This window comes from Macaca thibetana, chromosome 5, assembly GCF_024542745.1.
Source record: "Macaca thibetana thibetana isolate TM-01 chromosome 5, ASM2454274v1, whole genome shotgun sequence".
NCBI classification, from domain to species: Eukaryota; Metazoa; Chordata; class Mammalia; order Primates; family Cercopithecidae; genus Macaca; species Macaca thibetana.
In genome coordinates this window covers 144468-170986 of record NC_065582.1, presented here as the reverse complement: position 1 = coordinate 170986, position 26519 = coordinate 144468, and the positions used below count along the sequence as shown (strand labels likewise).

The window sequence follows — 26519 nt, the reverse complement described above, 5'->3', positions numbered from 1 at the left end:
GATTTTAATGAAGAAGAAAAGCTGATGTTTAATTTCAAAACTGACAGAATAGAACGGAGAGGCATGAATTTATCTTGATTCTAACACAAAGCATTGTATGAGTCTACACACGAAATTGGTTTCATTTTTATTTTTTGTAAGTTTTCACCAAACTCTGTGCATATACAGAGGCTGAGCAAGAAAGAAAGAAACCCAGAAATATGGCATATTCCATCCCTTATTTATTTCCCCATGCGAGCAGCCAGGGCTTCTTCACCTAGTCGCTGCATCAAGCTTTCTGTCTACTTCTCTATCAGAAATGGAGCTTCCCCAAAGACTGCCTCAATGTCAGTTACCCAAAGGCCTTTTTTTCCATCTTGTGCTCCTAAACTTCTACGATATTAAATATTACCCTTTCTGGAAATTCTCCTGAGCTTTGATTTTTAAAATTTTACTCTAACTCTGTTTCACTTCTTCTTTTATAGACTCTCTTTTCTCTATCCCTTTACTGTAGACATGTTGTATGGCTTTGTTCTTGACTTTCTGATCTCTCCACATTCATTCCCCCAGAGCATGTATCCATTTTCTTGGTGTCGGCCTTCCTGTCTGATTATAACCATCAAGTAACGATGTTGGTGATGAGGATAGCTAACATCTCCTAGGCATTTTCCATGTAGGTTATAATAAACACCCTATATAATTCGTACCATCTAATTCTTCAACCCTAAATGATACTATTACTAACCACAATGTAAGAGATGAGGAAGTTGATATTTTCATCAAAACCCTGGAAAGCCAACGTGAAGAGCCCCTGTGTGTCTCCTTGCTAATGCCTCCGGGCATCACGGCATGTGGATTGCCGTGGAGTGGGGATTAGGAAGCGCAGCACTGTGAAAACACCGGAAAATACGTTATGATAGCGGGTAAGGACGCTCATCTCTGCACACTGTGACGGTTTTGTTTCTGAGTCAGGTTTGAGATGGGCCAGTCCTGAGTCGATGGTGCCACCAGGGATCACGAGTTTAATAAGATCTTCGTGGATGCTTGGAACCCAACTGGTCTCTGTTTTCTACTTTAGGGCAAGAGCCACAGCTTGAGTGGGGTGGTTCTGGCGTCACATACGCGATTAATAATACCCACCGCTGCAAAGGAATCACCGTGGACGACGCCTCGTTTCACCCCATGCTCTTGCGATTGATCCCTCTCACCTGTTTACTGATTTCAAATTCTTCAGCGACCACAGGACCCCGACTTGCCCTCTCCATCCAGGTTCCCATCACTCTGCTTTACAGGCCTGGCCTGCTCGCTGCTCCTCACACCAGCGCTGCACGGCTCCCTCCACGCCTCCGCCCTGTTTCCTCCATCAGACAGCACTTGCTTCCTCCATCTCCGTCAGGCAAAAGCCTGCCCAGCGTTCAAGACCCTCCTCAGATGCCGCCTCCACGATTAGGCTTCTCCTGACCCCTGGGCCTGTAACACGCGCCACCATAACTCTCCACCTCAGCCCACATTCCCACAGCACTCGCGACGTCCGCGGCCCGCAACGTGGCGCTTAATTCTATTTTAGGGTATTTCCTGCTTGTTTCCTGCACACACCGTCGCGCTACGCACAGCCCCGAGTGACGCGCGCACGAGTGGCGCGTGCTTTCAGCCGCGCCGCCGCAGGACAGCTAGGGTAGCCGGAGCCGCTTCCCGCCCCCGCGGAGACCGTTGCCGGCGCGCCAGCCCGCAGCGCCTCAGGCGGGCTTTCCTCCCCTCGGGAGGCGCGAATCCTCAGGGGCTCCTCGAGAGGGCGCCAAGGAGCAGCTGCGCGCGGACAGCTTTTGGCCCTCTGCGGCCGCCGTAGTTTCCCCGGCAGAAACCGGAAGTGGAGTTCTCAGCCATTCACCGTTCGGGTGAAGACGGAGGCGGGCTCTGGAGAAACGTACGCTGTCAGGTAGCGTTTACTTCGCCTCCACTTCTGTTCTTCCCCGCCCGGGTGCTGCTCGGGGTCGCATACTCGTCCTCAGCCGGCTTCAGCCTCTCCGCGCAGAAGTCTCCCGGAGCCATGGCCGAGTACTCCTACGTGAAGTCTACCAAACTCGTGCTCAAGGGAACCAAGGCGAAGAGGTGGGTCCGGCAGCTCGGGCGGGGGCCTCCTGCGTTCTTTTCGGACGCACTCCAGTCCCGCGAGTCCGGTGGAAGCCGTGGCGCGGAGGGCCGGTTTTGTGGCCTCCCAGGCTTCGCCCTGGCCCCTGTCCGAGCTGGACGGAGGCCGGGCCGCGGTTCCCGGCGCCTGTGCAGAGAGGGGCAGCCTCCCGCGCGGACGGCCCTGGAAACAGGGCAGACGGCGGGTGACCCGTGGCCCCTACCCACGAGTCTGGGTCTCCAGGCCTCTGCCTCGTGGGTCTGCATTAGTCTGATGTCGTAGTTCGTGATAATAACTTCCTTTATTAGAGATTATTATTTTTCTCCATTGTCTCTTTTCTTCCCAGAAAAGTTCTTGGTTAGTTTTTTCTAACCTAATATGTAGAGTGAAACGAGGATGAATCACACAGTGGTTGAGGTGTATATGGGCTTTGATAGGGATATGGGCTCGAACCTGCACTCTGTCATTTACTAATTTTGTGATTTGTTGGCAAATTGGTTAATATGTCTAAACTTCCATTTACTCATTAAAAGATCAAATATCTTTGAACCTCCGTTTACACATTTATACTTTCAGACGATTGTTTATACTTTTAGAAGACTGTGAGGATTAAATGAGAGAACATACATACAGTAAACAAATTGAGCCAAATGTGAGGAGGTGGTCGTAGTGGTAATTTATTAGCTTTTTAGGGAAAAATACCTGTGCACTCATATCCCCGCATCTTTTTTAACTGGCAAATTTGCCCGAGGTTGACTGTACATACAAATGTTGAGCATTTCTCTCTGGTCTCTGTGATAAACAGAGGTTTTGACATTTTTAAGCGAAATGGAAAGAAGGTATCAAGGAGTGAGTTGAAGCCACTGCCCTTGAGAACCCTGTCTGGGAGTCTGGCCTCATGAAGATGCCAGAATAAATGGCAGGTTTATCCGGAATGAATGTGAGATTTTTACTCTGTGAATTTCCTGGGAGGAGAGGAGAGGTATTTTCTGAAAACTTTATGATGAAAATACAGACAAAAGTGTCTTAAGATTGTCGTAATAATCATAATTAATGCTTATGTAGCACTTCCAATGCGCCAAGAAATTGTAGGCACATTTTTTTTCAAATCGCCCTTGTTTTTTTCTTTTTTTATTGAGATGTAATTCATAATTATAAAATTCACCCTTTTGTACAGTCAGTGGTTTTTAGTATATATTCAAGAGGTTCACCACTGTCTAGTTGCTCAGCATTTTCGTCATCCCAGAAGGAAACCTCCTCCCCATTAAAGCAGTCACATCCCATCCTCCCCTTCTCCTAGTCCTTGGCAACCTCTAATCTGCTGACTATGTGAAATTGCCTATTCTGAATATTTCCTAAGAAAGAAATCATGCAACATGTGGCCTTTTGTATCTGGCTCCTTTCACTTACGACATTCTTGAGGTTCATCATTGTTGTAGCACTTGTTCCTTTTTATGGCTGTGTAGTATTCCATTGTGTGGATGTAACACAGTTTGTTCATCCATTCATCAGTTGATGAACATTTGGGTTGTTTCTAGTTTTTGGCTGTTGTGACTAATGTTAGTGTGAATATTCTTATGTAAGTATTTTTGGGGGTGTATGTTTTCATTTCCCTTGGGTATACATACTTAGGAGTCAAATTGCTGGGTTGTATGTTAACTCTAACTTTTTGAGGAACCCTAAACTGTTTTCTGCGGATGCTGCACCATTTTACATTTGCACCAGCAATGTATGAAGGTACATATTACCTCCTAATCCTCACAGTAACCTTAAGAGTTAGTTTAAGTTATTATCCTAATTTTGTAAGTGGGGAAACAGTCTCAGAGAGATTCAGTACCTTTTCCAAAAATCACCGAGCTAAGAAGTTACAGAATCAGGATTTAAAATCTGGCCGTGTGGCTCTGCAATCTGCTTTGAACTCTGAAGTAATATGTATAAAGCCTGAAGCAACCTCTCAGTACTGTATTTAAGAGGGCATAGCAATGTAAGTCATCCTAAATCAGTAATTTATAAATGAAACAGCTTAGAAGACTTCCAGGTTTCAATCTTATATTTATTTATCATACAAATCAATATACCTAAACTCATCTGTATAAATTATGTCCGGTAGTAAGAAGAAAAAGAGCAAAGATAAGAAGAGAAAAAGAGAAGAAGATGAAGAAACCCAGCTTGATATTGTTGGTGAGTCAGTTTTCAGTACTCTATTCTGAAAAAAGTTAACATTTCTTGAGATCTCATTGAAAATATTTTCCTAGTTAGAAATTTATGACGTATTCATATTTGTCTTAAAGTGCTTAAATATTACCTACAGTTGTAAATTCCATTTATTCTTTAGCACAGTAGATGGTACTGATGCCTTTACTTCATTATCAGAATAAAGCACAGGAGAGAATTATAACTCTCTGACTTAGCAGGCATCATTAGACTGCTTAATAGCCGGAGATTCTGATGCATAATTTTAAAGGCCTAATGTAAATGTTTTTCAACCAAATAATATTTTACAAGTTATTTTCTTTGAACATGTATACATTTTAATTGTAGAAGTCAGTTGTCTCTTAAAGGAAGTATCTTAACAGGAAAAAAATCGTTATTTTGTGAATTCTGAAGTTAATGAAAATTTTAAATACAACAGCAGGGTAGCCTGTAAATGATGCTAGAAATAAACTGACCCAACCACACTTAACCAGCCTGTTTTCCGTTTAGTTCTTTGTATACTTTTTTTTTCTCTTTTAAACCTTGGCAAGTTGCATTTTGAATCTTCATAAATTATGGTAACTTAAAAAATTTATAAAAATATGGAATGATATAAAGCCAATGTTCTGGAAGAATCATTGCTTTTTAAATGGCAAATCAATTCTAAAATTAGGGTAAATGTCTAGGGTAGATATGTAGATGTGGAATTGCTGTGTCAAAGGACAGGTGAATGTTTAACTATATAAGAAACTGCCCCAAATTTTCTAAAGTGGTTATGCCATTTTACCCTCCCACCAAGAATGAATTAGTGCTCCAGTTACATCCTTGCCAAGAGTTGATGGTGTTATCAGTCTTTTCTCTCAGTCTGAGTTTTACCTTTTCGGTTTCTTAATGGTGGTTTTTGGATGAGCAGAAGCTTTTATTTTTTTTTATTTATTTATTTTTTTTTTTGAGACGGGGTCTCACTCTGTCACCCAGGCTGGAGTGCGGTGGCTCAATCTCGGTTTACTGCAAGCTCCACCTCCCAGGTTCACGCCATTATCCTGCCTCAGCCTCCCGAGTAGCTGGGACTACAGGCACCCGCCACCACACCTGGGTAATTTTTTGTATTTTTAGTAGAGACTAGGTTTCACCATGTTAGCCAGAATGGTCAGAAGCTTTTTTTTTTTTTTTTTTTTTTTGAGACGGAGTCTCACGCTGTTGCCCAGGCTGGAGTGCAGTGGCGCGATCTCGGCTCACTGCAAGCTCCGCCTCCCGGGTTCCCGCCATTCTCCTGCCTCAGCCTCCTGAGTAGCTGGGACTACAGGCACCCGCCACCGCGCCCGGCTAATTTTTTTTTGTATTTTTAGTAGAGACGGGGTTTCACTGTGGTCTCGATCTCCTGACCTTGTGATCCGCCCGCCTCGGCCTCCCAAAGTGCTGGGATTACAGGCTTGAGCCACCGCGCCCGGCCAGAAGCTTTTAATTTTTATAAAGTTCAGTTTATTTTTTTTCCTTTCATGGTTACTGCCTTATCTCTTTGATATAAGAGATCTTTGCTTACCCAAAGTCAGGAAAATATTCTGCATTTTCTTTTAGAAGCATCATAGTTTTAGTTTTTACATTAAATCTGTTATTTATCTCAAATTAATTTTTGGCATGGTGTGAGTTCGGTTTCAAGATTTACTTTTTTTTTTTTTTTTTTTTTTTAACATCTTGATAGCCAGTTGTTCCAGTACCACTGTTGTTTCCTTTTTCCGTTAATCCACTTTGGTATCTTCATAAAAAAATCAATTAACTTTCTATGTATTGGTCTATTTCTGGACTCTGTTCTGTTGATACGTTTGTCTGTTTTTCTGTTGATATATTTCTCTTTATTGCTATAATTTCATGAAGTCTTGAGATCTGGTAGTGTGAGTCCTGCAACTTTGTACTTATTAACTATTAATTTCTACAGTGAAACCTGTTGGATTTTCTCGGAGAATTGTATTGAGTCCAGATCATTTGGGGGAGAAGCAACATCTTAATATTGGGCCTCAATATTTCATAATTTTCAATGTAGCAGTCTTGCATGCCTATTTAAAAATTTATTCTTAAGTATTTTATAATTTTACACTACTGTCAATAGAACTTTTGAATTTGATTTTCCAATTGTTTGCTGTCAGTATGTAGATATACAATTGATTTTTGTATGGTGACTTTGTAGTCTGATAAGTCTGTTTCACTTATTACTTCTAGAGGTTTGTTTATATAGAAAACTAAGAAATTTGCAATGTTTCCTGTGACTATCGTTTTACCTCTTTCTTTCTAATCCTTATGTCTTGTCTTTCTTTTTTCTGGTTTATTATACTGTCCAGGACTTCCATAGTGTTGAACAGAAGTCATGAGATTGGGCATAATTGCGTTGTTCCCAAGCTTAGGCAGAAAGCTTTCAGTAGTCCACCATATGGTATGATGTCTGTAGGATCTGCAGAGAAAACCTTTATCAAAATGAGGACATTCTTTTTAAACTTTGATTCTTGGGAGTTTTTATCATAATGGTGTTTAATGCTGTCAGATGCCTCTTTCTGTATCTGTTGAGATGATTATACAGCTTTCTTCTTTCTGCCAATGAATTACATTGGTTTCATTTTCAACTTTTAAAGTAACTTTACATCCCTGGGGTAGACCCCACGTGGTTGTGGTGCCTTGTCCTTCGGGATTTTGCTAGATATGATTTTTTTTTTTAAGCTTTCTTCATTGGTGTTGATGGGAGATATTGACTTCTGTTTCCTTTTCTTGTAATGTCTTTATTTGATTTTGGTGTCAAGGTGATATTGGGTGTCATAAAATGAGATGGGAAGTGCTCTCTCCTTCCCTGTTTTTGGAAATACCTATGTAAGATGGGTATGATTTCTTCTTTACATGTTTGATAGAATTCACTAGTGAAGTCATCTGAACCTAGAGGGTTTTATTTGGTTTGGTTTTAGTTTTTTGTGGGAAAATTAAAAATTTTTAAGAGAGATTTTCAGATTTTTCTGTTGTGTCAGTTTTGGTAATTTGTGTCTTAAGAAAATTTCATTTCATCTAAGTTGTTGGATTTATTGGCAGAAAATTGTTCAGAATACTCCTTTAATATCCTTTTAATGTCTGTAGAATCTAATCTATATTGCAGTCTCTTCATATTGGTAATTTATGTTTTTGCCATTTTTTCCTGGATCAGTCAGTCTAGCTGCAGGTTTATCAATTTATCTTTATAAGATCATTTATCATTAATGATCTTTCAGTACAGGGGTATTCAGTCTTTTGACTTCCCGGGGCCACAATGGAGGAAGAAGAATTGTCTTGGACCACACATAAAATACACTAACGATAAGCTGATGAGCCAAAAAAAAAAAAAAGGCAAAAACATCTCATAATGTTTCAAGAAAGTTTATGAATTTGTGTTGGGCTGCATTCAGAGCTGGCCTGGGCCACATGCAGCCCTCAGGTTGGACAAGCTTGTTTCTGTATTACTTATTTTCCCTTTTTTTCATTTTCTATTTAATTTTCAATCTTTTTTTTTCCTCCATTTAACCTATTTTCAGTTTACTTTGCTCTTGTTTTATAGCTTCTTAAGAAGGGAGTTAGAGCTCTTCATTCCACTTTAGTTTTAGTTATAGTCAACACATTTTGTTTTCATTTTCATTCCATTCAAAATATTATCTAGTTTCCCTTGTGATTTTTCTTTTCATGGACCCATGAGTTATTTAAAAGTGTATTGTTTTTAATTTCTACTACATGGAGGTATTATAGATACGTTACTATTGCTGATTTCTAATTCATTCGTAGTATGGTTGGAGAACATACTTTCTTAGTAAATTTCCATGTGCACTTGAAAAGAATGTGTATTCTGCAGATGTTGGTTCAGGGTTTTTTTTTTTTTTTGGAGATGGAGTCTCGCTCTGTTGCCCAGCAGGCTGGAGTGCCGTGGCGCAATCTCAGCCCACTGCATCCTCCGCCTCCCAGGTTCAAGTGATTCTACCTCAGCCTCTAGAGTAGCTGGAATTATAGGCACCTGCCACCAGGCCTGGCTAATTCTTTTTATATTTTTAATAGAGACGGGGTTTCATCACATTGGCCAAGCTAGTCTCAAGCTCCTGATCTCAGGTGATCCGCCTGCCTCGGCCTCCCAAAGTTGTAGGATTACAGGCGTGAGCCACGGTGCCTGGCCGGTTCAGTGTTCTTTAGATGTCAGTTATCCCGTGATTAGCCACATCTTCTGTGTCCTTACTGACTTTACTAATCCTACAATGTATTGAAAGTTATGTTAAAATCTCCAACTGTAATTCTAGATCTGTCTACTTGAGCAGTTTTTGCTTAAAGTATTTTGAAGCTCTCATGTGTACACATTTAGAATTAAGTCTTCCTTATAAATTCAGTCTTTCATTTTCGTAATATTTTAACCTTTATTTCTGTTAAATGTCTTGATGCCTAGTTAAATTATTTGACCACCCTTTTGCTTCTGTCAAGCCTGGGGCTTTGTTTGTTTGTACTTATTTATTAGGGTTTTGCCTGTAGACTTAGACTGTGACTCTTACTCTGGGAAAGGTCCATCCTCATGGGCCTCAACAACATGTGCTTCGTGTACTTGGTGAGTTCTCTCCACTCTGCTGTGTCCCAAATTTGTGTGATCTCTGGTGTCTCCAGTCAGCCCTCAGCAGAGCCAGCCGCTCTGCAGAGGCCTTGTGGAGCCTGCCTTCTGCATGCGCTCCCCCCAGCCCTTGGCCACAGACGTGCAGAGAACTTTTGCATACTCTTTTGAGGCCTCACCTCTGTGTAGTTCCCTCTTCTCCAGTACCTTATTCTATAAACTCCCAACATTTTAGCACTGCGAGATTCTCAGCTCAGTGACATTGCCTCATTCTTGGAGGTCTCTGCCTCTCTGTGGTCAAGAAACTGCCATTGGGCAGAAAACAGAAGTGTGTGTGAGATTTGCCTCCTGTGTTTTCCTGTTCTCAGATGTCACAGTCCTGTTCTGCCTGTGTTCCAATCCCTGAAAACAGTTTTCTCAAATGTTCTATCCAGTTTCAGTTTTCTCGTTGGTCATGGTGGGAGGGCAAGTCCATCTTGGCTGGAAGAGGAAGTCTTTCTGCGTCTTTTTCTCTTTGTCCTTCCACCTTCTTTTGCATCGTGGATTTTTCTAAACTTAACATGTAAGTAAGCATGTGCCTATTTGTGAAGGGAAAGAAAACCTTTTAATTTTTTAAAGTTGTTCTGTTGGTTCCTCACAAGGATCTGAAGGGATTAGTAAATAGGATGAAAGAAATTATGTCTTCCACATGGAGAAAACCAAGTGTGACATAATAAAAACGAGCATGTCTGTAAGCAAAGAGTTTCACTGAGCTCTGCTAGATTAAGAAGCAACTGGACTTATAACATCGTAGTTTGCAAAACACATATATTTTATTTACCCAGGAACTAAAGCTAAGTAAACTAAGGGTTAATAGAAGGTCTGTGAAGGGTACTTAGACTACAGTGAGGTTGGGGAAGAAAATTCCGTTTCCAAATCTAAGATACATCATTCGTTTGTGCCGAGCACATAATGAAGGTAGAGATTTAAGGGGGCTCTCAGCACAGAAGCCCTGGATTAGTCAGAAGGTGAGGGGAGCTGTCACATGGCCTTGATGCTGGAGTGAGGGTGCCCTGGTCATGTCTCATCAGCCATGACACTGGTGCATCAAGCCTTTGTTTTTTTTTCTTTTTTTTTTTTTTTTTTTTTTTTTTTTTTTTTGAGACAGGCTCTTGCTTTGTTGCTCAGGCTGGAGTGCAGTGACGTGATCATGGCTCAGTGCACCCTCGACCTCACGGGCTCACGCAGTCCTCTCACCTCAGACTCCTGAGTAGCTGGGACCACAGGCTTGTACCACCACAGTCGCTAATTTCTTAATTTTTTTGTAGAGATGGGGATGTCCTTTTGTTGCCTAGGCTGATATTGAACTCCTGGGCTTAAGTGATTCTTCTGCTTCCACCTCTCAAAGCGCTGGGATTACAGGCATGCCAGACATGTAAACATCCTAAACTATGTGAAAACATGCGAAAAGCTTTGTTATGCATTGTGAGACAACACAGCAGGGGTATTTGACCATCTGCCTAAGGTTTAAAAGGAAATAACTTCAAGCCTGTGTCTAAATACCACGTAATGTTTTAGAGCGGATTCTCAAATTCAGCTTAGGCGTCTGCAGCATATACACAGCTTGAGCTGTAACCTGACTTAGAGACAGGAGCTTGAGCTGTGACCTGACGTAGAGACAGGCAACTTCCAGGCCCACTGTTCTGAGGGTCCACTGCTCTTTCACAGCTGAAACCCCCAGAGTGGCACTGATGAGTATTATGTTATGTTACTTTAGTCGTTAAACATACAAGCATACTTCCGAGAGTTGAATGTAGGCCACTTGCAGAAAATAAGCAGAACAGCTCACATTTAATTCTTGATGATACTATGTTTAGCTTTCTTATTCTTTGAAATCCCATTGAGAAAAAATACTGGCATCTGCTCAAAGTAATTTCTTTTTCAGTTCACAATATTATAAGTAATGTTACTGTATCATTTCCCTACTTGAACAGAGTGTGAAAATTTTGAGGAGCTTGTCTGCCAGAAATTTCTTCTTCATTTGCAAAACATTAATGAGATACTATATTTAAATGATTTTATTTAATATTAAGTGTATTTGATCAACGTGGCATAGAACATACAAAATAAATAAAATGAACTTAAAATCATTAACTATTACATTTATAAGAAAGACTTGCTAATCATAACACTGTTCATAATGATTCTGAATAAAGCATTATTTCTTTTATTGAAAACAATTGTAGCTATAAGACAACTCAGGCATCTAAATTGCTGGTTAGTTTTACTGCTTTCTAATCATCTTTGGCTGAAATTTTAATTTTGATTTTCTTTTTCTCCATTGGTTTTGTGTGTGTGTGGAGGTAAAATATACAGAATATAAGATTTGCCAGTTTTTCTATTTTTAAGTGTACACTTCAGTGGCATTTAAATACATGCACCGTTTTACCTTCCCACCAGCATTGCATCGGGTTTCAGTTTCTCCACATCCTGCCCAACATTTGTTTTTCTGGTTTTCTTGGTTTTTGTTTTTGTTTTTTTTGTTTTTGTTTTGACACTAGCGATTCTCATAGGTGTGAAGTGGTATTTCATTGTGGTTTTGATTTACATTTCCCTGGTGACTAGTGATGCTGATCATCTTTTCAAGTGCTCATTGGCCATTTGTACATCACGTTTGGAACAATGTCTGTGTACATCCTTTGCCCAGTTTTGAATTGTGATGTTTGTCTTTTTGGAAGTTCTCCATATACTCTGGATATTAATTCCTTATAACGTATGCAGTTTACAAATATTTTCTCCATTCTCTGGGATGCCTTTTACTCTGTTGACAGTGGTTCTTGATGCACGAAAGGTTTTAATTCTGATGAAGTCCAGTTTGTCTATGTTTTCTTTTGTTCCTGTGCCTTTGATGTTCTATGCAAGAAATAATTGCCAAATTCATGGTCATGAAGCTTTTCCCATTTTCTTCTAAAAGGTTTCTAACTTCAGCTCTTACATTTAGGTCTTTGGTCTATTTTAAGTTACTTTTTGTATTTGGTATTAGGTAAGGGTCCAACTTCATTTTAGCTAAAATTTTATGTATTTTAAAATTTGTTATGAAAAGCATGAAATGTTTAGTTGAATAGAAAATTTTGTGCAGTGGAATTAACTGAATCTTTAAAACCTTTTTATTATGGAAATATCCAAACTAATCCATACATAGAAGAGTATAATTGTCAGTATTTTGCCAATCTCATTTCATTTACACACACACCCACACACACAGTTTTTCCTAGAAATTTTAAGTAAAATCACAGATGATATGTCATTTTACCCATAAGTATGTAAATGTGCATTTCTTAACGTGGTATGTTTTCTCTCATCATCTGTTTTGTTCTTTTATACATTATACTGTGTCATTATCAGACCTTGTAAAATGAACAAGAATTCCTTAATATGTCATATCCAGTTAATGATTGACTTATTTCTGCTGTAGCTAAAGTACAATTTAGGAGGGGGTTTGAGGATATTTTTTAACATTAAGATACAAACTTTTATAACAACTGCTTAACTAATTGTTCCTAGGGTCTAACATTTCTGTTGGCAAATTGGAAATTAGTATACATAGACATAGATTCCGCTCATTTTGCTTTCAATCTAAAATCATAGTTAAGATAACTGGCCAGGTGCGGTGGCTGACACCTGTAATTCTAGCACTTGGGAGGCCGAGGCAGGTGGATCACGAGGTCAGGAGTTCAAGACCAGCCTGGCCGAGATGGGGAAACCCCGTCTCTACTAAAAATACAGAAAAATTATCCAGGCATGGTGGCGGGTACCTGTAGCCCCAGCTACTCGGGAAGCTGAGGCAGAGAATTGTTTGAACCTGGGAGGTGGAGGTCGCAGTGAGCCGAGATTGTGCCACTGCACTCCAGCCTGGGCAACAGAGCGACACTCTGTCTCAAAAAAAAAAAAAAAAAAAAAGATTACTATGCTAGAAAATCTTCCTGTAGGGGCATTTCTAAGAAATGTTATGATGGGCATTGCCTCTGGAAAGCAGGCATGAATAGATGGCTGGGGTCTATCATGAGAGAGACCGTTCTCTGTGTATCACTTTGTACCTTCACATGTTGCCTTTTGTTTTGTTTTGGTCTTTTTTTGAGACAGGACCTTGCTCTGTCACTCAGGCTAGAGTGCAGTGGCGAGATCATAGCTCACTATAACCTTGAACTGCTGGGCTCAAGTCATCCTCTTTCCCCAGCTCCCCGAGTAGCTGGGATTACAGGCATGCACCCCCATGCCTGGCTGTATGTTGCTATTTTGTATTTTAAAAACCTATTCCTGACTGTACTGGTAGTCTCATGAATCTGTGCACATACATGCAAACAAGTACATGTAAAACTGGTGAAATCTGAATAAGGTTCATGGATTATACCAATGTCAATTTCCTGATTCTGACAGTGTGATACTTACGTGAGATGTCATCATTGAGACAAAGTGAGTAAGGGATATGTGAGATCTTTGTATTATTTCTTACAACTGCAAAACAAAAAGTTTTTAAAACTAAGTTATAATAACACAAAAAGAACTCTGTGTCAAAACTAAGATACAAAGTTTAAATATTGATTTTATTTTTTAGGAATCTGGTGGACAGTAACAAACTTTGGTGAAATTTCAGGAACCATAGCCATTGAAATGGATAAGGGAACCTATATACACGCACTCGACAATGGCCTTTTTACCCTGGGAGCTCCACACAAAGAAGGTTTGTGTCTGGAAGGGAAGAGGCTGCCACAAATGTAGGTTTTAGGACATTCATTCGCTTAGGCCAAACTCTTAACTAGTTTCAGACATTTTCCAAAGGAAATTTTTCCAAAATTTTCCAAATTTTCCATTGCATTTGACTCTTCCGTTTTTTTTCTTCCTTAATATTTACCAGCCATTGGCAAGTCCCTCTTTCTAATACAAGCATTTGAAAACATTCTGTATAGTTCCAGAAGAGTATCTTTGGAAATCAAAACAACATGAATAATTAAAATAGTAAGTGAAAAGAAAAAAGAAAACCTACTTGAGTCAAAATGTTTGAATTTCTTTTTTAGTCAGACCTATTGTCAAAACTAACCTGGGTGTGGGTAACAATTTGAAGTTTCCTCATTTTCTTTAGCCCATTGGAGGAAGCACTAATGAGATACGAAGTAATTAGAAGATAAAAAACAGTATCATTTGGTCAGCAAGGCCATCCCTTGAATAAATGAAAGCGTTTAGTTTTTTAAATAAGTGCTTATTTATGGCTGTATTTTAAAACATAATGAGAAGATATCTCAGAAGTTATTAAATAAGCATTATGTTAGCCTGTCCTACTCAATATGTAAAATTAGCGCTGTAGTTAAAAGAAGGTAAAATAGATCTTGATTCCAAAGATGCAATATTACAGTGACATCAGCATATCTGAATATTCTTACATTTAATTGCAGAAGAAAATAGCCATATTTTTTAAAGCAAAATGATATCTTTTATAGCAAATGTCAAATTTATTTTCAAATGTTTTTTCTCCAATAGTTGATGAGGGCCCTAGTCCCCCAGAGCAGTTGACGGCTGTCAAATTATCTGATTCCAGGTGAGCTTATGTTGTAATATAATTAGTAACCAGTTATTTTAAAAATTTAATTGTATTCATTAAAAATTTTAGTGTCTGTCTTAAGCCCACAGAGTAATTTTGTTATAAAAAACAAAATAGCTTTTTTGAAAAGTAGATTTTGTGATCTACTTTTAGTGGATTTCCTGTCAATATATAATGCTAGGCTGGAAAAAAAATATGTAAAAAAAAAAATGAAGATTAATAATTTCACACACCAAATAAGATAGATTAAAAAAGAAATCAAACAGTACAAAACCTGGTTCACTGTTGCTATGATATTTAAACTCACTGTAGGGAAGTACAAACAGGAAGACTAAAAAAAGGAGTATTGTTGAAACCAGCAGAGAATGTTACAGAATCATAGTGACCAGAAGAATATTTTTACTCACTATTTTTATAGTCATTTTATAAAGTAACCTTTGTTATTCTCACCTTGTGCAGAAGTATAGAATGATTCTTTGGGTAGAAGATACTGAAAGTGAATTTGCATATTTTAGTAATTGGTTACATCAATATGATAATAATTTCTGTTATATAATCATTAATGTATAAAGGAGTAAAAGTCAGTTCTGGCATCCCAGGAGAGTCTCGGTAAGGTAAAAGAAAAATCAGAATTTTAAAAAATCACATTAAGATGATTATTTTTATACTTTCTTTGAAAGTCTGGTAAGTGTGGTGAAAGATAAAGAATAAAAGCAGAGGAAGAAAAAATTCAATAGTTTTAAACTGCTTTACAATTATAAACTAAAAAGGATTGTAAAGAAAATTAACTGACAAATGAGGAAAATATTTGCAACAATCTTAATAGACAGTGGGTCCTTACTCTTCATATGTATCTTGTACAGAATTCATAGCCCTGATGACCCCAGTAGAAAAACTGCAAACAATCAGATCTCAATGGAAAAATGGACAAGGGACATAACCAGATAATCTAAAAACTAAAAAGGAAAGGAAAAGAAAAACAATTGTTATGCTAGTTAAATACTAAAATGCAAATTAATAGGATACTGTTTTTTCCATATCAGGTTTTCAAGTATTTTTTTAAAGTCATAATGTTTAAAAAAAAATTCCATGATACAAAACATACTCTTTTAATTTGAAGTAAGAATATAAATTGAAACAGCATTTTCTGGTAAACAGTTTGATGACATAAGAACTTTGTAGTTTATACTCTTCGATCCAGTTATTTCTAGGAATTTTTTCTGACGATAAATCAGTTTTATGTACAGAATAGATGTAAATAGAACTATTTGTAATAACAGAAAAAGTAAGTTTTAATAATTTATTATTGAACTTTATAACTAAAGAAGTATAATTGAAGAATGATGAATTTGGAAAATACTTGTTATGTAATATATAAGTACAATGTTTATATTAAAAAAGCAAAATACAAAACTGTAAATTTAAAACTGCGCTGTCCAATATGGCAGCAACTAGTCACATGTAGCTTTTTTTTTTTTTTTTAAGGCACAGAGTCTCACTCTGTCACCCAGATTAGAATGCAGTGGTGTGATCATAGCTCACTATAACCTCAAATTTCTGGACTCAAGCAACCCTCCTGTGTCAGCCTCTCCCCAGTAGCTGGTATCACATGTGCACGCCAGCATGCCCAGCTAATTTTTTAAATTTTTTGTAGAGATGGGGTCTCACTGTGTTGTTCAGGCTGATCTTGAACTTCTTGCCTCAGGCAGTTCTCCCATTGGCTTCCCAAAGCACAGAGATTACAGAGTGAGTCACCACTCAGCCACATGCAGCTTTTGAACACTTGGAATGTGTCCAGCCTGAAAGTTTAGATATGTACACACCCACACATATGCACATGTCCTGTTTTGATGTTCTATAATTAATTTCCTCTCAGTTTTTAACTTTTATCTATCTTATTAATGTACAGAATTGCCCTGAAATCTGGCTATGGAAAGTATCTTGGTATCAATTCAGATGGGCTTGTTGTTGGGCGTTTCAGATGCAATCGGACCAAGAGAACAATGGGAACCAGTCTTTCAAAATGTAAGTGCTGTTATTGTTTATAAAAACTTCCTGTCAGTATAACAGAAAGTCTGTAACAATCATATAATATATTTAAAAAGAAAAAGTAGGATGCAATAGTATAATACATTAAATTGGAATCAATCAATAACATAGAGCCTTAAAGAGATCTCAAAATATAGTGCAACAAAAACAGCATTAGTACTTTTGCCCACAATTATTTCTCTATACCCTACTGCCTAGATACGGATCTCATTTCCGTTAAAGAACCAGTCAATTTTAGGTCTCAGAGTAGGAAAACAGAATAGTTCCTAAGTATCTTCTTTGTAGCAGAAATCATGGATGCTTTCAGAAACATTAGAGACTGTAAGCGAACAGTGGAGCAAGCTAAGACCAAGTTGTGACAATTTGTGCATAAAATAAATAATAATAGTTCATTGAAGTAAATTATCTCTAAAGGACTTTCAGTTCATAAGCTTCAAATAGTGTACGAAAAGATAGTTTTAATATAAAAGGAGAAAAAAGATAATATACTAATTCTTAATTTTAAGAATCACACCACTGCACTCTAATCTAGACAGTTGTAGTATATGGATGTTTTGTTAAATCTTTGTTGGTACAGAATACATAATTTCCTTTCTCTGTTTGTGTGAGAAGTAAAGATTGAACAAAAGTATGTGAGTGCTAAACAGTCTTTAAAAAGTAGGTAACTATATGAAAAACAGTAAGGACCAGTGGGCACAAGCAAGTGGAAGATAAGCTCAGCCTTTGAGTAGCGCTTTGGTGGTGTACAATCAGGAACTGAAAATAGGAACTCAGCAGTGTTTTCTAAGATGACAAATTAAACAGACATCCCCCCAGAAAGAGGTAATCACTTAGACTAATTTCCTTATCCCCTGGGGTTAATTTCCTCATCCCCTGGGATAAAATCTTAAGTCAGTGACTTGAAAACTATTTTGACCCAACCCATTGAGAAATGCATTTTTACATTGCAGCCCAGCACGCACACATGTGTATAACTGAAGCAAGAGTTGTACTTAACAATACTTACTTGTTCATGTGTTACGCAGCTTGATATTTCTTACTCTCTTTTACCCCTTCCTCTGTGTGTCTGTGTGTATTCCCTTTTCTTTTTCCCCCCAATACCATTCAGGAACCACTACACTGATTTCATGACCCACTAATGTGTTGCAACCCCTTTGAGATGATCCTACTAGTTATGATGAGATACTTCTAATAAAAATTACACCAGTAGAAAAAGCCAATATATCGTGAGGCCAGGATGATGAGCCAGATAGTTCTAATAATACAACACTTTAGGAAAGTTCATTTCATTTTATTTTTAGGAAGGACACTAAGTTTCAAAAATTTAAATGAAAGAGGGTCTTAAAATTCTATTGCAAAAAGACTCAGGTGAATAATCTGCGGCACAGGTTTAAATCGCCTTGGACCACAGCAGCATGTTCCAGGACTCAGCAGGCGCCATCCAGATGAGAGACCACCAGCCCTTGCAACCTTGACCAAGAAATTAAATCCATGTTATCAGCACTTTTTAACTGGATGTGATATAAGTTATATCACATATTTTATATATTTTTATATATATATTTATATTAAATATATACATATTTTTATAATCATTGTATTTCTAAATATTTTGTCTAAATATTATGGTATTCCAAGTTTTCCAAAAGAATCAACCAAATACAAGTTATAAATAAACATTATATTTGTTAAGGGAATCAAGCTAACCAAATTTATAACCCAGATTTGGATACACAAGAAGATCAGTTTTTAAAGTTTTGTTTAATAGAAAGCAGTATAATACATCAAACATTAAACAACTAAAAAAGCATATAAATATTTATTTTCACACACAAAAGTCCCTCAGACAGTGATTCTTAAATTCAAAACACCAAAGGCATTGTATATGCCTTTTCGTGTTTTCTAATTGTGAGGAAAATAAATTTTACTTAAAATGCTAGTATTTGAATAAAGTGTGCATTCATAATTATGTTCTTTAAAGTTAATTTTTGAAACTGAACTAAATCAGTTATATCACACCGTAGATGTTTTAGAAAGGAAGCAATCCTACTTCATCTAATTAGAATTTAGTCCTACTAGGAAGATACACTAAGAATGTTTATTGTGGTAATATTTGAATAGTAAAATAATAGGTGATTTTGGTTTCCTTTTCTGCATGTTCTTGTATTATATTTTTCAGGTTTTCTCTAAGTTCTTTTCTGTGATTTTTAAATCAGGGAGGAAAAATTAATTCAATCTAAACACAACGTTTCTTCTACAAGAAGTATCCTCATGACTCTTATTTTGTTATTTTGTTTCACTTAGGGGAAAATGGCTTTATTGGCTTCAAATAGCTGCTTTATTAGATGCAATGAAGCTGGGGACATAGAAGCAAAAAGTAAGACAGCAGCAGAAGAAGAAATGATCAAGGTAATTATGACATTTTATACAAATGACCACATTCACACATGCAATGTGACTGTCTCTTTAAAATGTTAAATCATCATTTACTGTCACTTTAAAGATTTAGTTAATAGCTTTTTATAATGTGGTGTTTCAAATGGACTCATTTTTTATTATAAATCCCATAATTGGTGGCTTGTTTGTACAATGTGATAGAGAAATCAGTGCATCTAGGAGCTACCTTGCCGTTATCTCCATGGATTAGTATCTTTTTTTTGAGTAGTTCTGCATGATCTTTTTAGGCTTTCGTTTTCTTGTTTTCTTGCTTGTATTTTAAAATCTAATTTTTAAAAGAGATAATGTGTACACGTGGTTCAACATTTTTAAATAAAAGCCTATGAAGACATCTGCCTGCCATTCTTCTTACTCGCCTGTGTCCCAGCTCCGGTTCCTATCTCTTTCCCTTTGTTTTGTTTTTTTATAGCCTCCTAAAATTTCTTTATAAACACATGAATATGTTTATAATTTTCAACTGTTTTACACTAAAGTTTGCCTCCTCTATAGTCTTCTAGACTTTAATTTTTTTTTCCTTAAAATTGTATTTTGGAGAGTTTTCTACTATTTTTGAATGTAGAAAGTTTTCTCTTTTTCTTGCTTTTCTTTCCTTTCTCTCTCTTTTTTAACAGCCACATAATATTCATTTTAGGGATGTACCTTAATTTGTTTAGTCTCTTATAGATGGAAATGTAGGCTGTTTCCAGTCTTTTGCTCATATACACAGTGCTGCAGTACAAAACATTGAATATGCATCCACTTGTAGATGTGCGGGGGGACCTGAAGATAAATTTCCAGACGCAGAATTACCAGGTCAGGGGTATATGCATTTGTATTTACGTAATGCTTGAGCTTCCATGATGAAAATCATTCTATGAAACATAAAAAATCATAGCAGAACCTCTGGGGCTTTAGCCCTCACATTTTAAAAATATTTTTATTAATAGTACCAGTCTTCTTTGCATTAGGAAAAACATGAATCACATAAAACATGATTTTTATTTTATTTTTACAATTTGTATGTGTCACTAAGCTGGAAATAAAAGTTCCTTATTCCAGGCTAAATTCCCTCATCTGTAGTCAGATACGTTATCCATTGCACCAGGCACTGGCCTGTTTCCTCCCTAATCCTACTCTTTGTTTTATATCATTGTAAAAGTTACACAGACATCTTCATATCAAGGTGAAATTCTAAGTAATACTGTTAGTATAACCTAGATAAATCAGGTAGTTAGCTGGAATTTGATGAAAACATTTAAGGCTTAATTTTTTAGACTCAGCAAAAGCCAGTGATCTTTAATGATATATATGTATCTAAAGAATAACTCCCTCCTTCTTGACACATGGTTTTTCTGTTCCTTGGCATTCCTTCCCGGTAGTGAGCATCCTGAACCTTGCTTTGTTTGTCTCTGTCGGGAATCACAGGTTGCATCCAGTCTGACCCAGATTTGCTCTGTGATGCATTGTAGGGGCCGGAGTGGAAGGCTCTAAGAGATGGGGGAAATGCCTTTTCTAAGATGCCCTTCTTTCTTATAATTAGAGCATAAAAATTTATGTTACATTTTTCTCTACTACCAGTGTAATTTAAAAGCATCTGTCAAATGTCTGTACGTGCTTCATGTTAGATTTCCGGTCATATGTTTGATTTCTTTTTACAATAGTCTTGATTTCAAATAATTTCAAATCTAAAGCTCAAACAATTTCAATCTAAAATGTAGGTATTATTGTTAGAGAAGTGAAATGTTAGTTATGTTTTTTCATTGCATGTACCCGGCACATGTGTTGTAGTCTCGAATCTCCATCAGGCTCCTGTGAGGTGGATGTGAGCTCAGCCTTACAGATAGGAAGACAGCCTCAGACCCTCCTTACATCCTCGTAGTTTTTCTCAGTCAGTTCATGGAAATCACATAGTGATTTCAGGGTATGGTAAAGACAGGATGTGTAGCCAGGCCCAGCTGACTCCTAAGCCACTCAATATTTCATAGCGCATTGCTTCTCAGGGAACAGGTCATTGGGGAAATGCAGATGGGTTTGTGAATTACCTTTAATTTTATTTATTTATATTTTATTGTATCATATTTATTTTTCATCTGGATATCATCACAAAAGTGTTATTGAAGGCAACAATTGCAAATATATGTGCAGTGCTTTGCACTTATACAAAGAGACAAAGATACTTATACAAAGATTGTGTGTTTCACTATTTAAAGCAGTTTTCAGATGAAATGCAAAGTTGTCTGGGTCTCTGGTTAGTCAAGTACCTGGAAGCTCTGAACAGTGATTATTTAGGACTCTTTTCCTTTACCATTTAATTGCAGGCTCTCCTAATCTCTGTCAGCCATTCACCTTTATGACCTTGCCTTATCTACCAGAACACAGATCCCTCTTACTAAAGGTAGCATTGTGTTGCAGGCCCTAGCAGGGAATGTTTTCAGGTCTTCTGGGACCCTCTAATCAAAACTGTCACAAAGATGTCATTGGCACAAACACGTTGTTTGTCATCACTTTCTAAGCAGTCCTGGAATTGGACGCTGGCCACAGAGATCCTTAGGAGACATGAGTCCTTACCTCTGCCAATTGCCTGTTCTGTGGGCGATCCTAATTGTTGAATGCAGATCAGTTAACTTATGACATGTGATAGTAAATATCTATCCAAACTTTGGAGGATATAAGAAGTTAGTAAAAGAGGTGGGTTCCAATTAGTTAAAAACAAGTTGTGTAGTGTTAAAAGTTTTAATACATTTGGTAATAGTCTGTGCGACGTAAAATAGTAATCTTAAGCTTTCAATCTGATCAAATGAACGCTTGTCTACTAGGGATAATTTGATCCTAGTGTATTCACTTGGAGGACAAAATTAAATTAGTTAATGATTGCTTTATTGCCTAGCAGGATCTGATGTGTAAAATGTTTTTGAAATAATTTTGTCTGTAGTGTTTCTGACCCAAGGGCTGCGGAGGAAGCACGTGGTAGCAGTTACTCATATAGATTTTATATATATATATATGAAGTAAAAACACATAGCCAAAACCTGCCTTTTTCTGAATATAGCTGATCAGTTAATTTTTCCTTCTGCATAAGAAATCATCTCGAATGTTCTTACGTGATACGTAAAGGGGGGAGGGTGGGAGATAAACATATAACCCATTGGATTCTCTTTTCCAATATCTAGATTAGATCCTGTGCTGAAAGAGAAACCAAGAAAAAAGATGACATTCCAGAAGAAGACAAAGGAAATGTAAAACAGTGTGAAATCAATTATGTGTATGTATTCTTTTCCTTTTAGACCTACAGATTTGACAGTGAAGTGCTTCTCAAAGTGCTTTCAAAATAAATTACCTAATTAGTTGGGGATGGTGGTGCATGCCTGTAGGCCAAGCTACTCGGGAGGCTGAGACAGGAGGATTGTTTGAGCCCAGGAGTCCGAGGCTGCAGTGAGCTCTGATGACCACTGCATTCCAGCCTGGGTGACGGAGCAAGACCCTCTCTGACAAAATTAAATTAAAACTGATGGACGGCCGGGCGCGGTGGCTCAAGCCTGTAATCCCTGCACTTTGGGAGGCCGAGACGGGCGGATCACGAGGTCAGGAGATCGAGACCATCCTGGCTAACATGGTGAAACCCCGTCTCTACTAAAAAATACAAAAAATTAGCCGGGCGTGGTGGCGGACGCCTGTAGTCCCAGCTACTCAGGAGGCTGAGACAGGAGAATGGCATAAACCCGGGAGGCGGAGCTTGCAGTGAGCTGAGATCTGGCCACTGCACTCCAGCCTGGGCGACAGAGCGAGACTCCATCTCAAAAAAAAAAAAAAAAAAAGAAAAAAAAAAAAACTGGTGGACAAGAAGAGGCAACACAATGTAGCCTCTGGGACAGAGCCCTGAGCTCAATGCTGTTCTCAAGGCTTCAGTTTTCCTAATCATCATACCAGCTCTCAAAGCTAACGTCATGCGGGTTAGTCTGTCTCCCTGTTCATTCACAGAACGGGTGTGATGCCAGTCAAAGGCTGTGCTATGGCCAGGACACGGAGGACTCCAGCCGGCATGCCCTAATAGAAGTGGGGCCTTGTGGTTCTTCCCAGTCAATGAGTGGCCCTCCTTTTGAGGGGTCATGGAGGTCATCTTTGTGGTTGAGAAGCTCCAGCTTATTAAAAAAATACAATTAGACTTTTTTTTTTCCCCTTCCGCAAGATGGAGTCTCACTCTGTTGCCCAGACTGGAGTGCAGTGGCATGATCTCGGCTCATCGCAGCCTTCACCTCCCAGGTTCATGTGATTCTCCTGCCTCAGCCTCCTAACTGGGACTACAGGCACGTGCCACTATGCTCAGCTAATTTTTATATTTTTAGTAGAAACAGGGTTTCACCATGTTGAACAGGCTGTTATCAAACTCCTGACCTCAAGTGATCTGCCTGCCTTGGCCTCCCAAAGTGCTGGGATTGCAGGCATGAGCCACTGCCCCTGGCCTACAGTTAGACTTTTTTAATAAGTGAAAAATAAATTAACAGTATTTATAAATTTAATAGTAAATATGTATAATCAGAGTTTGAGGTATTTTTCAATGAAGACATTTTCTTTGCAGAAAGAAATTTCAGAGCTTCCAAGACCACAAACTTAAAATAAGTAAAGAAGACAGTAAAATTCTTAAAAAGGCTCGGAAAGATGGATTTTTGCATGAGACGCTTCTGGACAGGTAGCTGTTTACTTATTTCCACTATTTTCAGTATCCAATAGAAATGGCGTGTAGAAAACCTATGTTCTCTTAAATTACTATAGTTTTCACATTTTTGTCTTTATTTCTAATTTATGAATGTGGCAATATTACTTAGAGAGGACATCATAAGTTTGGGAAAAGACTGTCAAGAAAGAATCTAAAAATTATAACCGATTCTAAGTATATACTTTAAGAAATTCAGGTTTGACTGTATCTACTTCATAAATTTATCATTATCTTTTTATACCTGTTGGAACCAGAGTTAGAAGCAGTTTGACTAATGTAAAAATTATGTGGATTGTTAGAGTAGTTCAGGTTCCTTAAAATAAGAATAGATCAGCTAAAAATCTAAAAGCTAAACAAGTGAAATTGAAGCAGTTTTATTGTAAGATTTGGAAGAGTGCAGGATGTTTGTCATAGCACACTATTAATATTTATTACTCTTCCTATGTGGGTAAGTAATGTCCTAGATTTACAACACAGGAAAACAGGCAGAGACGTTTAGCCGTGAGTGTCCAAGTATAAGTCAATTAAGTGCCAGATTTTGATAATCACCAGCCGCTCATTGAAGTCCTATGTTGCAAAGTTACTCTTACCCTTTTTTTTCACATTTCTTGATAAGGCAATCTTTAATTACATATTTCCTGTTAACTAGCTGGTAGACTTCACACCTAAAGTCGTACATAATGTTAAGAATTTTTTCCAGCTGAGCAAATGAATACGTATCCAGATGGAAGAAATCAAGAAGAAGATATAAAATACAATCAGGATGTGGACTCTAAAACGAAATAAGCTCTGTGTCCTGTAACTTTTATCACTTCTAATAAGACAGCATTCTCACCCTGTTGAATGGAAATTTAGAGCACCCTTAAATTCCAGAATAATTAAAATTGCTATTGTGGATTGAAAAAGCCCTTAGGCAACGTTTATTGACTGTTAGGAAATAACTGTTACAAGGTTAGAATCCATTTTTTATAGAAACCAAATTTAAAAGTATACATATTTTAATATAAGTGTTGTGGTAATATAATAACCAAAATTGACCACACAGTTTTAAAGCTTTTTACATTTAGTAGCAGTTGAATATATATGGCATGCTTTACACAGATTAATTTTATTACTTTTCTTTGCTTAAACAGGAGAGCCAAATTGAAAGCCGACAGATACTGCAAATGACTGGGATTTTTGTTTCTGCTTTATCTTTTTGTGTTTTTTTCTGAATAAAATATTCAGAGGAAATGCTTTTAAAGAGTTCTTGAATTGTTGTGAAATTATTGTTTAACTAGTAACTAGTTTAACTAGGATTAAACAAGCTTAATCAAGATTCTTCATGGATGTACTGTTTTTTTTTTTTTAAATATTATACTTTAAGTTCTAGGGTACATGTGCATAACGTGCAGGTTTGTTACATATGTATACTTGTGCCATGTTGGTGTGCTGCATCCATCAACTCGTCAGCACCCATCAACTCGTCATTTACATCAGGTATAACTCTCAATGCAATCCCTCCCCCCTCCCCCCTCCCCATGATAGGCCCCGGTGTGTGATGTTCCCCTTCCCGAGTCCAAGTGATCTCATTGTTCAGTTCCCACCTATGAGTGAGAACATGCGGTGTTTGGTTTTCTGTTCTTGTGATAGTTTGCTAAGAATGATGGTTTCCAGCTGCATCCATGTCCCTATAAAAGACACAAATTCATCCTTTTTTATGGCTGCATAGTATTCCATGGTGTATATGTGCCACATTTTCTTAATCCAGTCTGTCACTGATGAACATTTGGGTTGATTCTAAGTCTTTGCTATTGTGAATAGTGCCACGAGAAACATACGTGTGCATGTGTCTTTATAGCAGCATGATTTATAATCCTTTGGGTATATACCCAGTAATGGGATGGCTGGGTCATATGGTACATCTAGTTCTAGATCCTTGAGGAATCACCATACTGTTTTCCAAATGGTCGAATTAGTTTACAATCCCACCAACAGTGTAAAAGTGTTCCTATTTCTCCACATCCTCTCCAGCACCTGTTGTTTCCTGACTTTTTAATGATCGCCATTCTAACTGGTGTGAGATGGTATCTCATTGTGGTTTTGATTTGCATTTCTCTGATGGCCAGTGATGATGAGCATTTTTTCATATGTCTGTTGGCTGTATAAATGTCTTCTTTTGAGAAATGTCTGTTCATATCCTTTGCCCACTTTTTGATGGGGTTGTTTTTTTCTTGTAAATTTGTTTGAGTTCTTTGTAGGTTCTGGATATTAGCCCTTTGTCAGATGAGTAGATTGCAAAAATTTTCTCCCATTCTGTAGGTTGCCTATTCACTCTGATGGTAGTTTCTTTTGCTGTGCAGAAGCTCTTTAGTTTAATGAGATCCCATTTGTCAATTTTGGCTTTTGCTGCCGTTGCTTTTGGTGTTTTAGACATGAAGTCTTTGCCCATGCCTATGTCCTGAATGGTACTACCTAGGTTTTCCTCTAGGGTTTTTATGGTATTAGGTCTAACATTTAAGTCTCTAATCCATCTTGAATTAATTTTCGTATAAGGAGTAAGGAAAGGATCCAGTTTCAGCTTTCTACTTATGGCTAGCCAATTTTCCCAGCACCATTTATTAAATAGGGAATCCTTTCCCCATTTCTTGTTTCTCTCAGGTTTGTCAAAGATCAGATGGCTGTAGATGTGTGGTATTATTTCTGAGGACTCTGTTCTGTTCCATTGGTCTATATCTCTCTTTTGGTACCAGTACCATGCTGTTTTGGTTACTGTAGCCTTGTAGTATAGTTTGAAGTCAGGTAGCGTGATGCCTCCAGCTTTGTTCTTTTGACTTAGGATTGTCTTGGCAATGCGGGCTCTTTTTTGGTTCCA

General features: G+C 37.8%; 1 protein-coding gene across 1 annotated transcript; it reads left to right on the top strand.

Annotated features, from left to right (window-relative positions):
• Positions 1 to 1861: 1861 nt before the first annotated feature.
• FRG1 (FSHD region gene 1) lies at positions 1862 to 24910 on the top strand. Its single transcript, XM_050792068.1, is given in 10 exon segments — positions 1862 to 2088; positions 4218 to 4288; positions 13486 to 13611; positions 14406 to 14463; positions 16376 to 16442; positions 16444 to 16491; positions 18820 to 18924; positions 22122 to 22213; positions 23528 to 23638; positions 24799 to 24910. Coding segments are annotated over 10 exon segments (777 nt in total). The 5' UTR covers positions 1862 to 2026; the 3' UTR covers positions 24836 to 24910.
• Positions 24911 to 26519: the final 1609 nt, after the last annotated feature.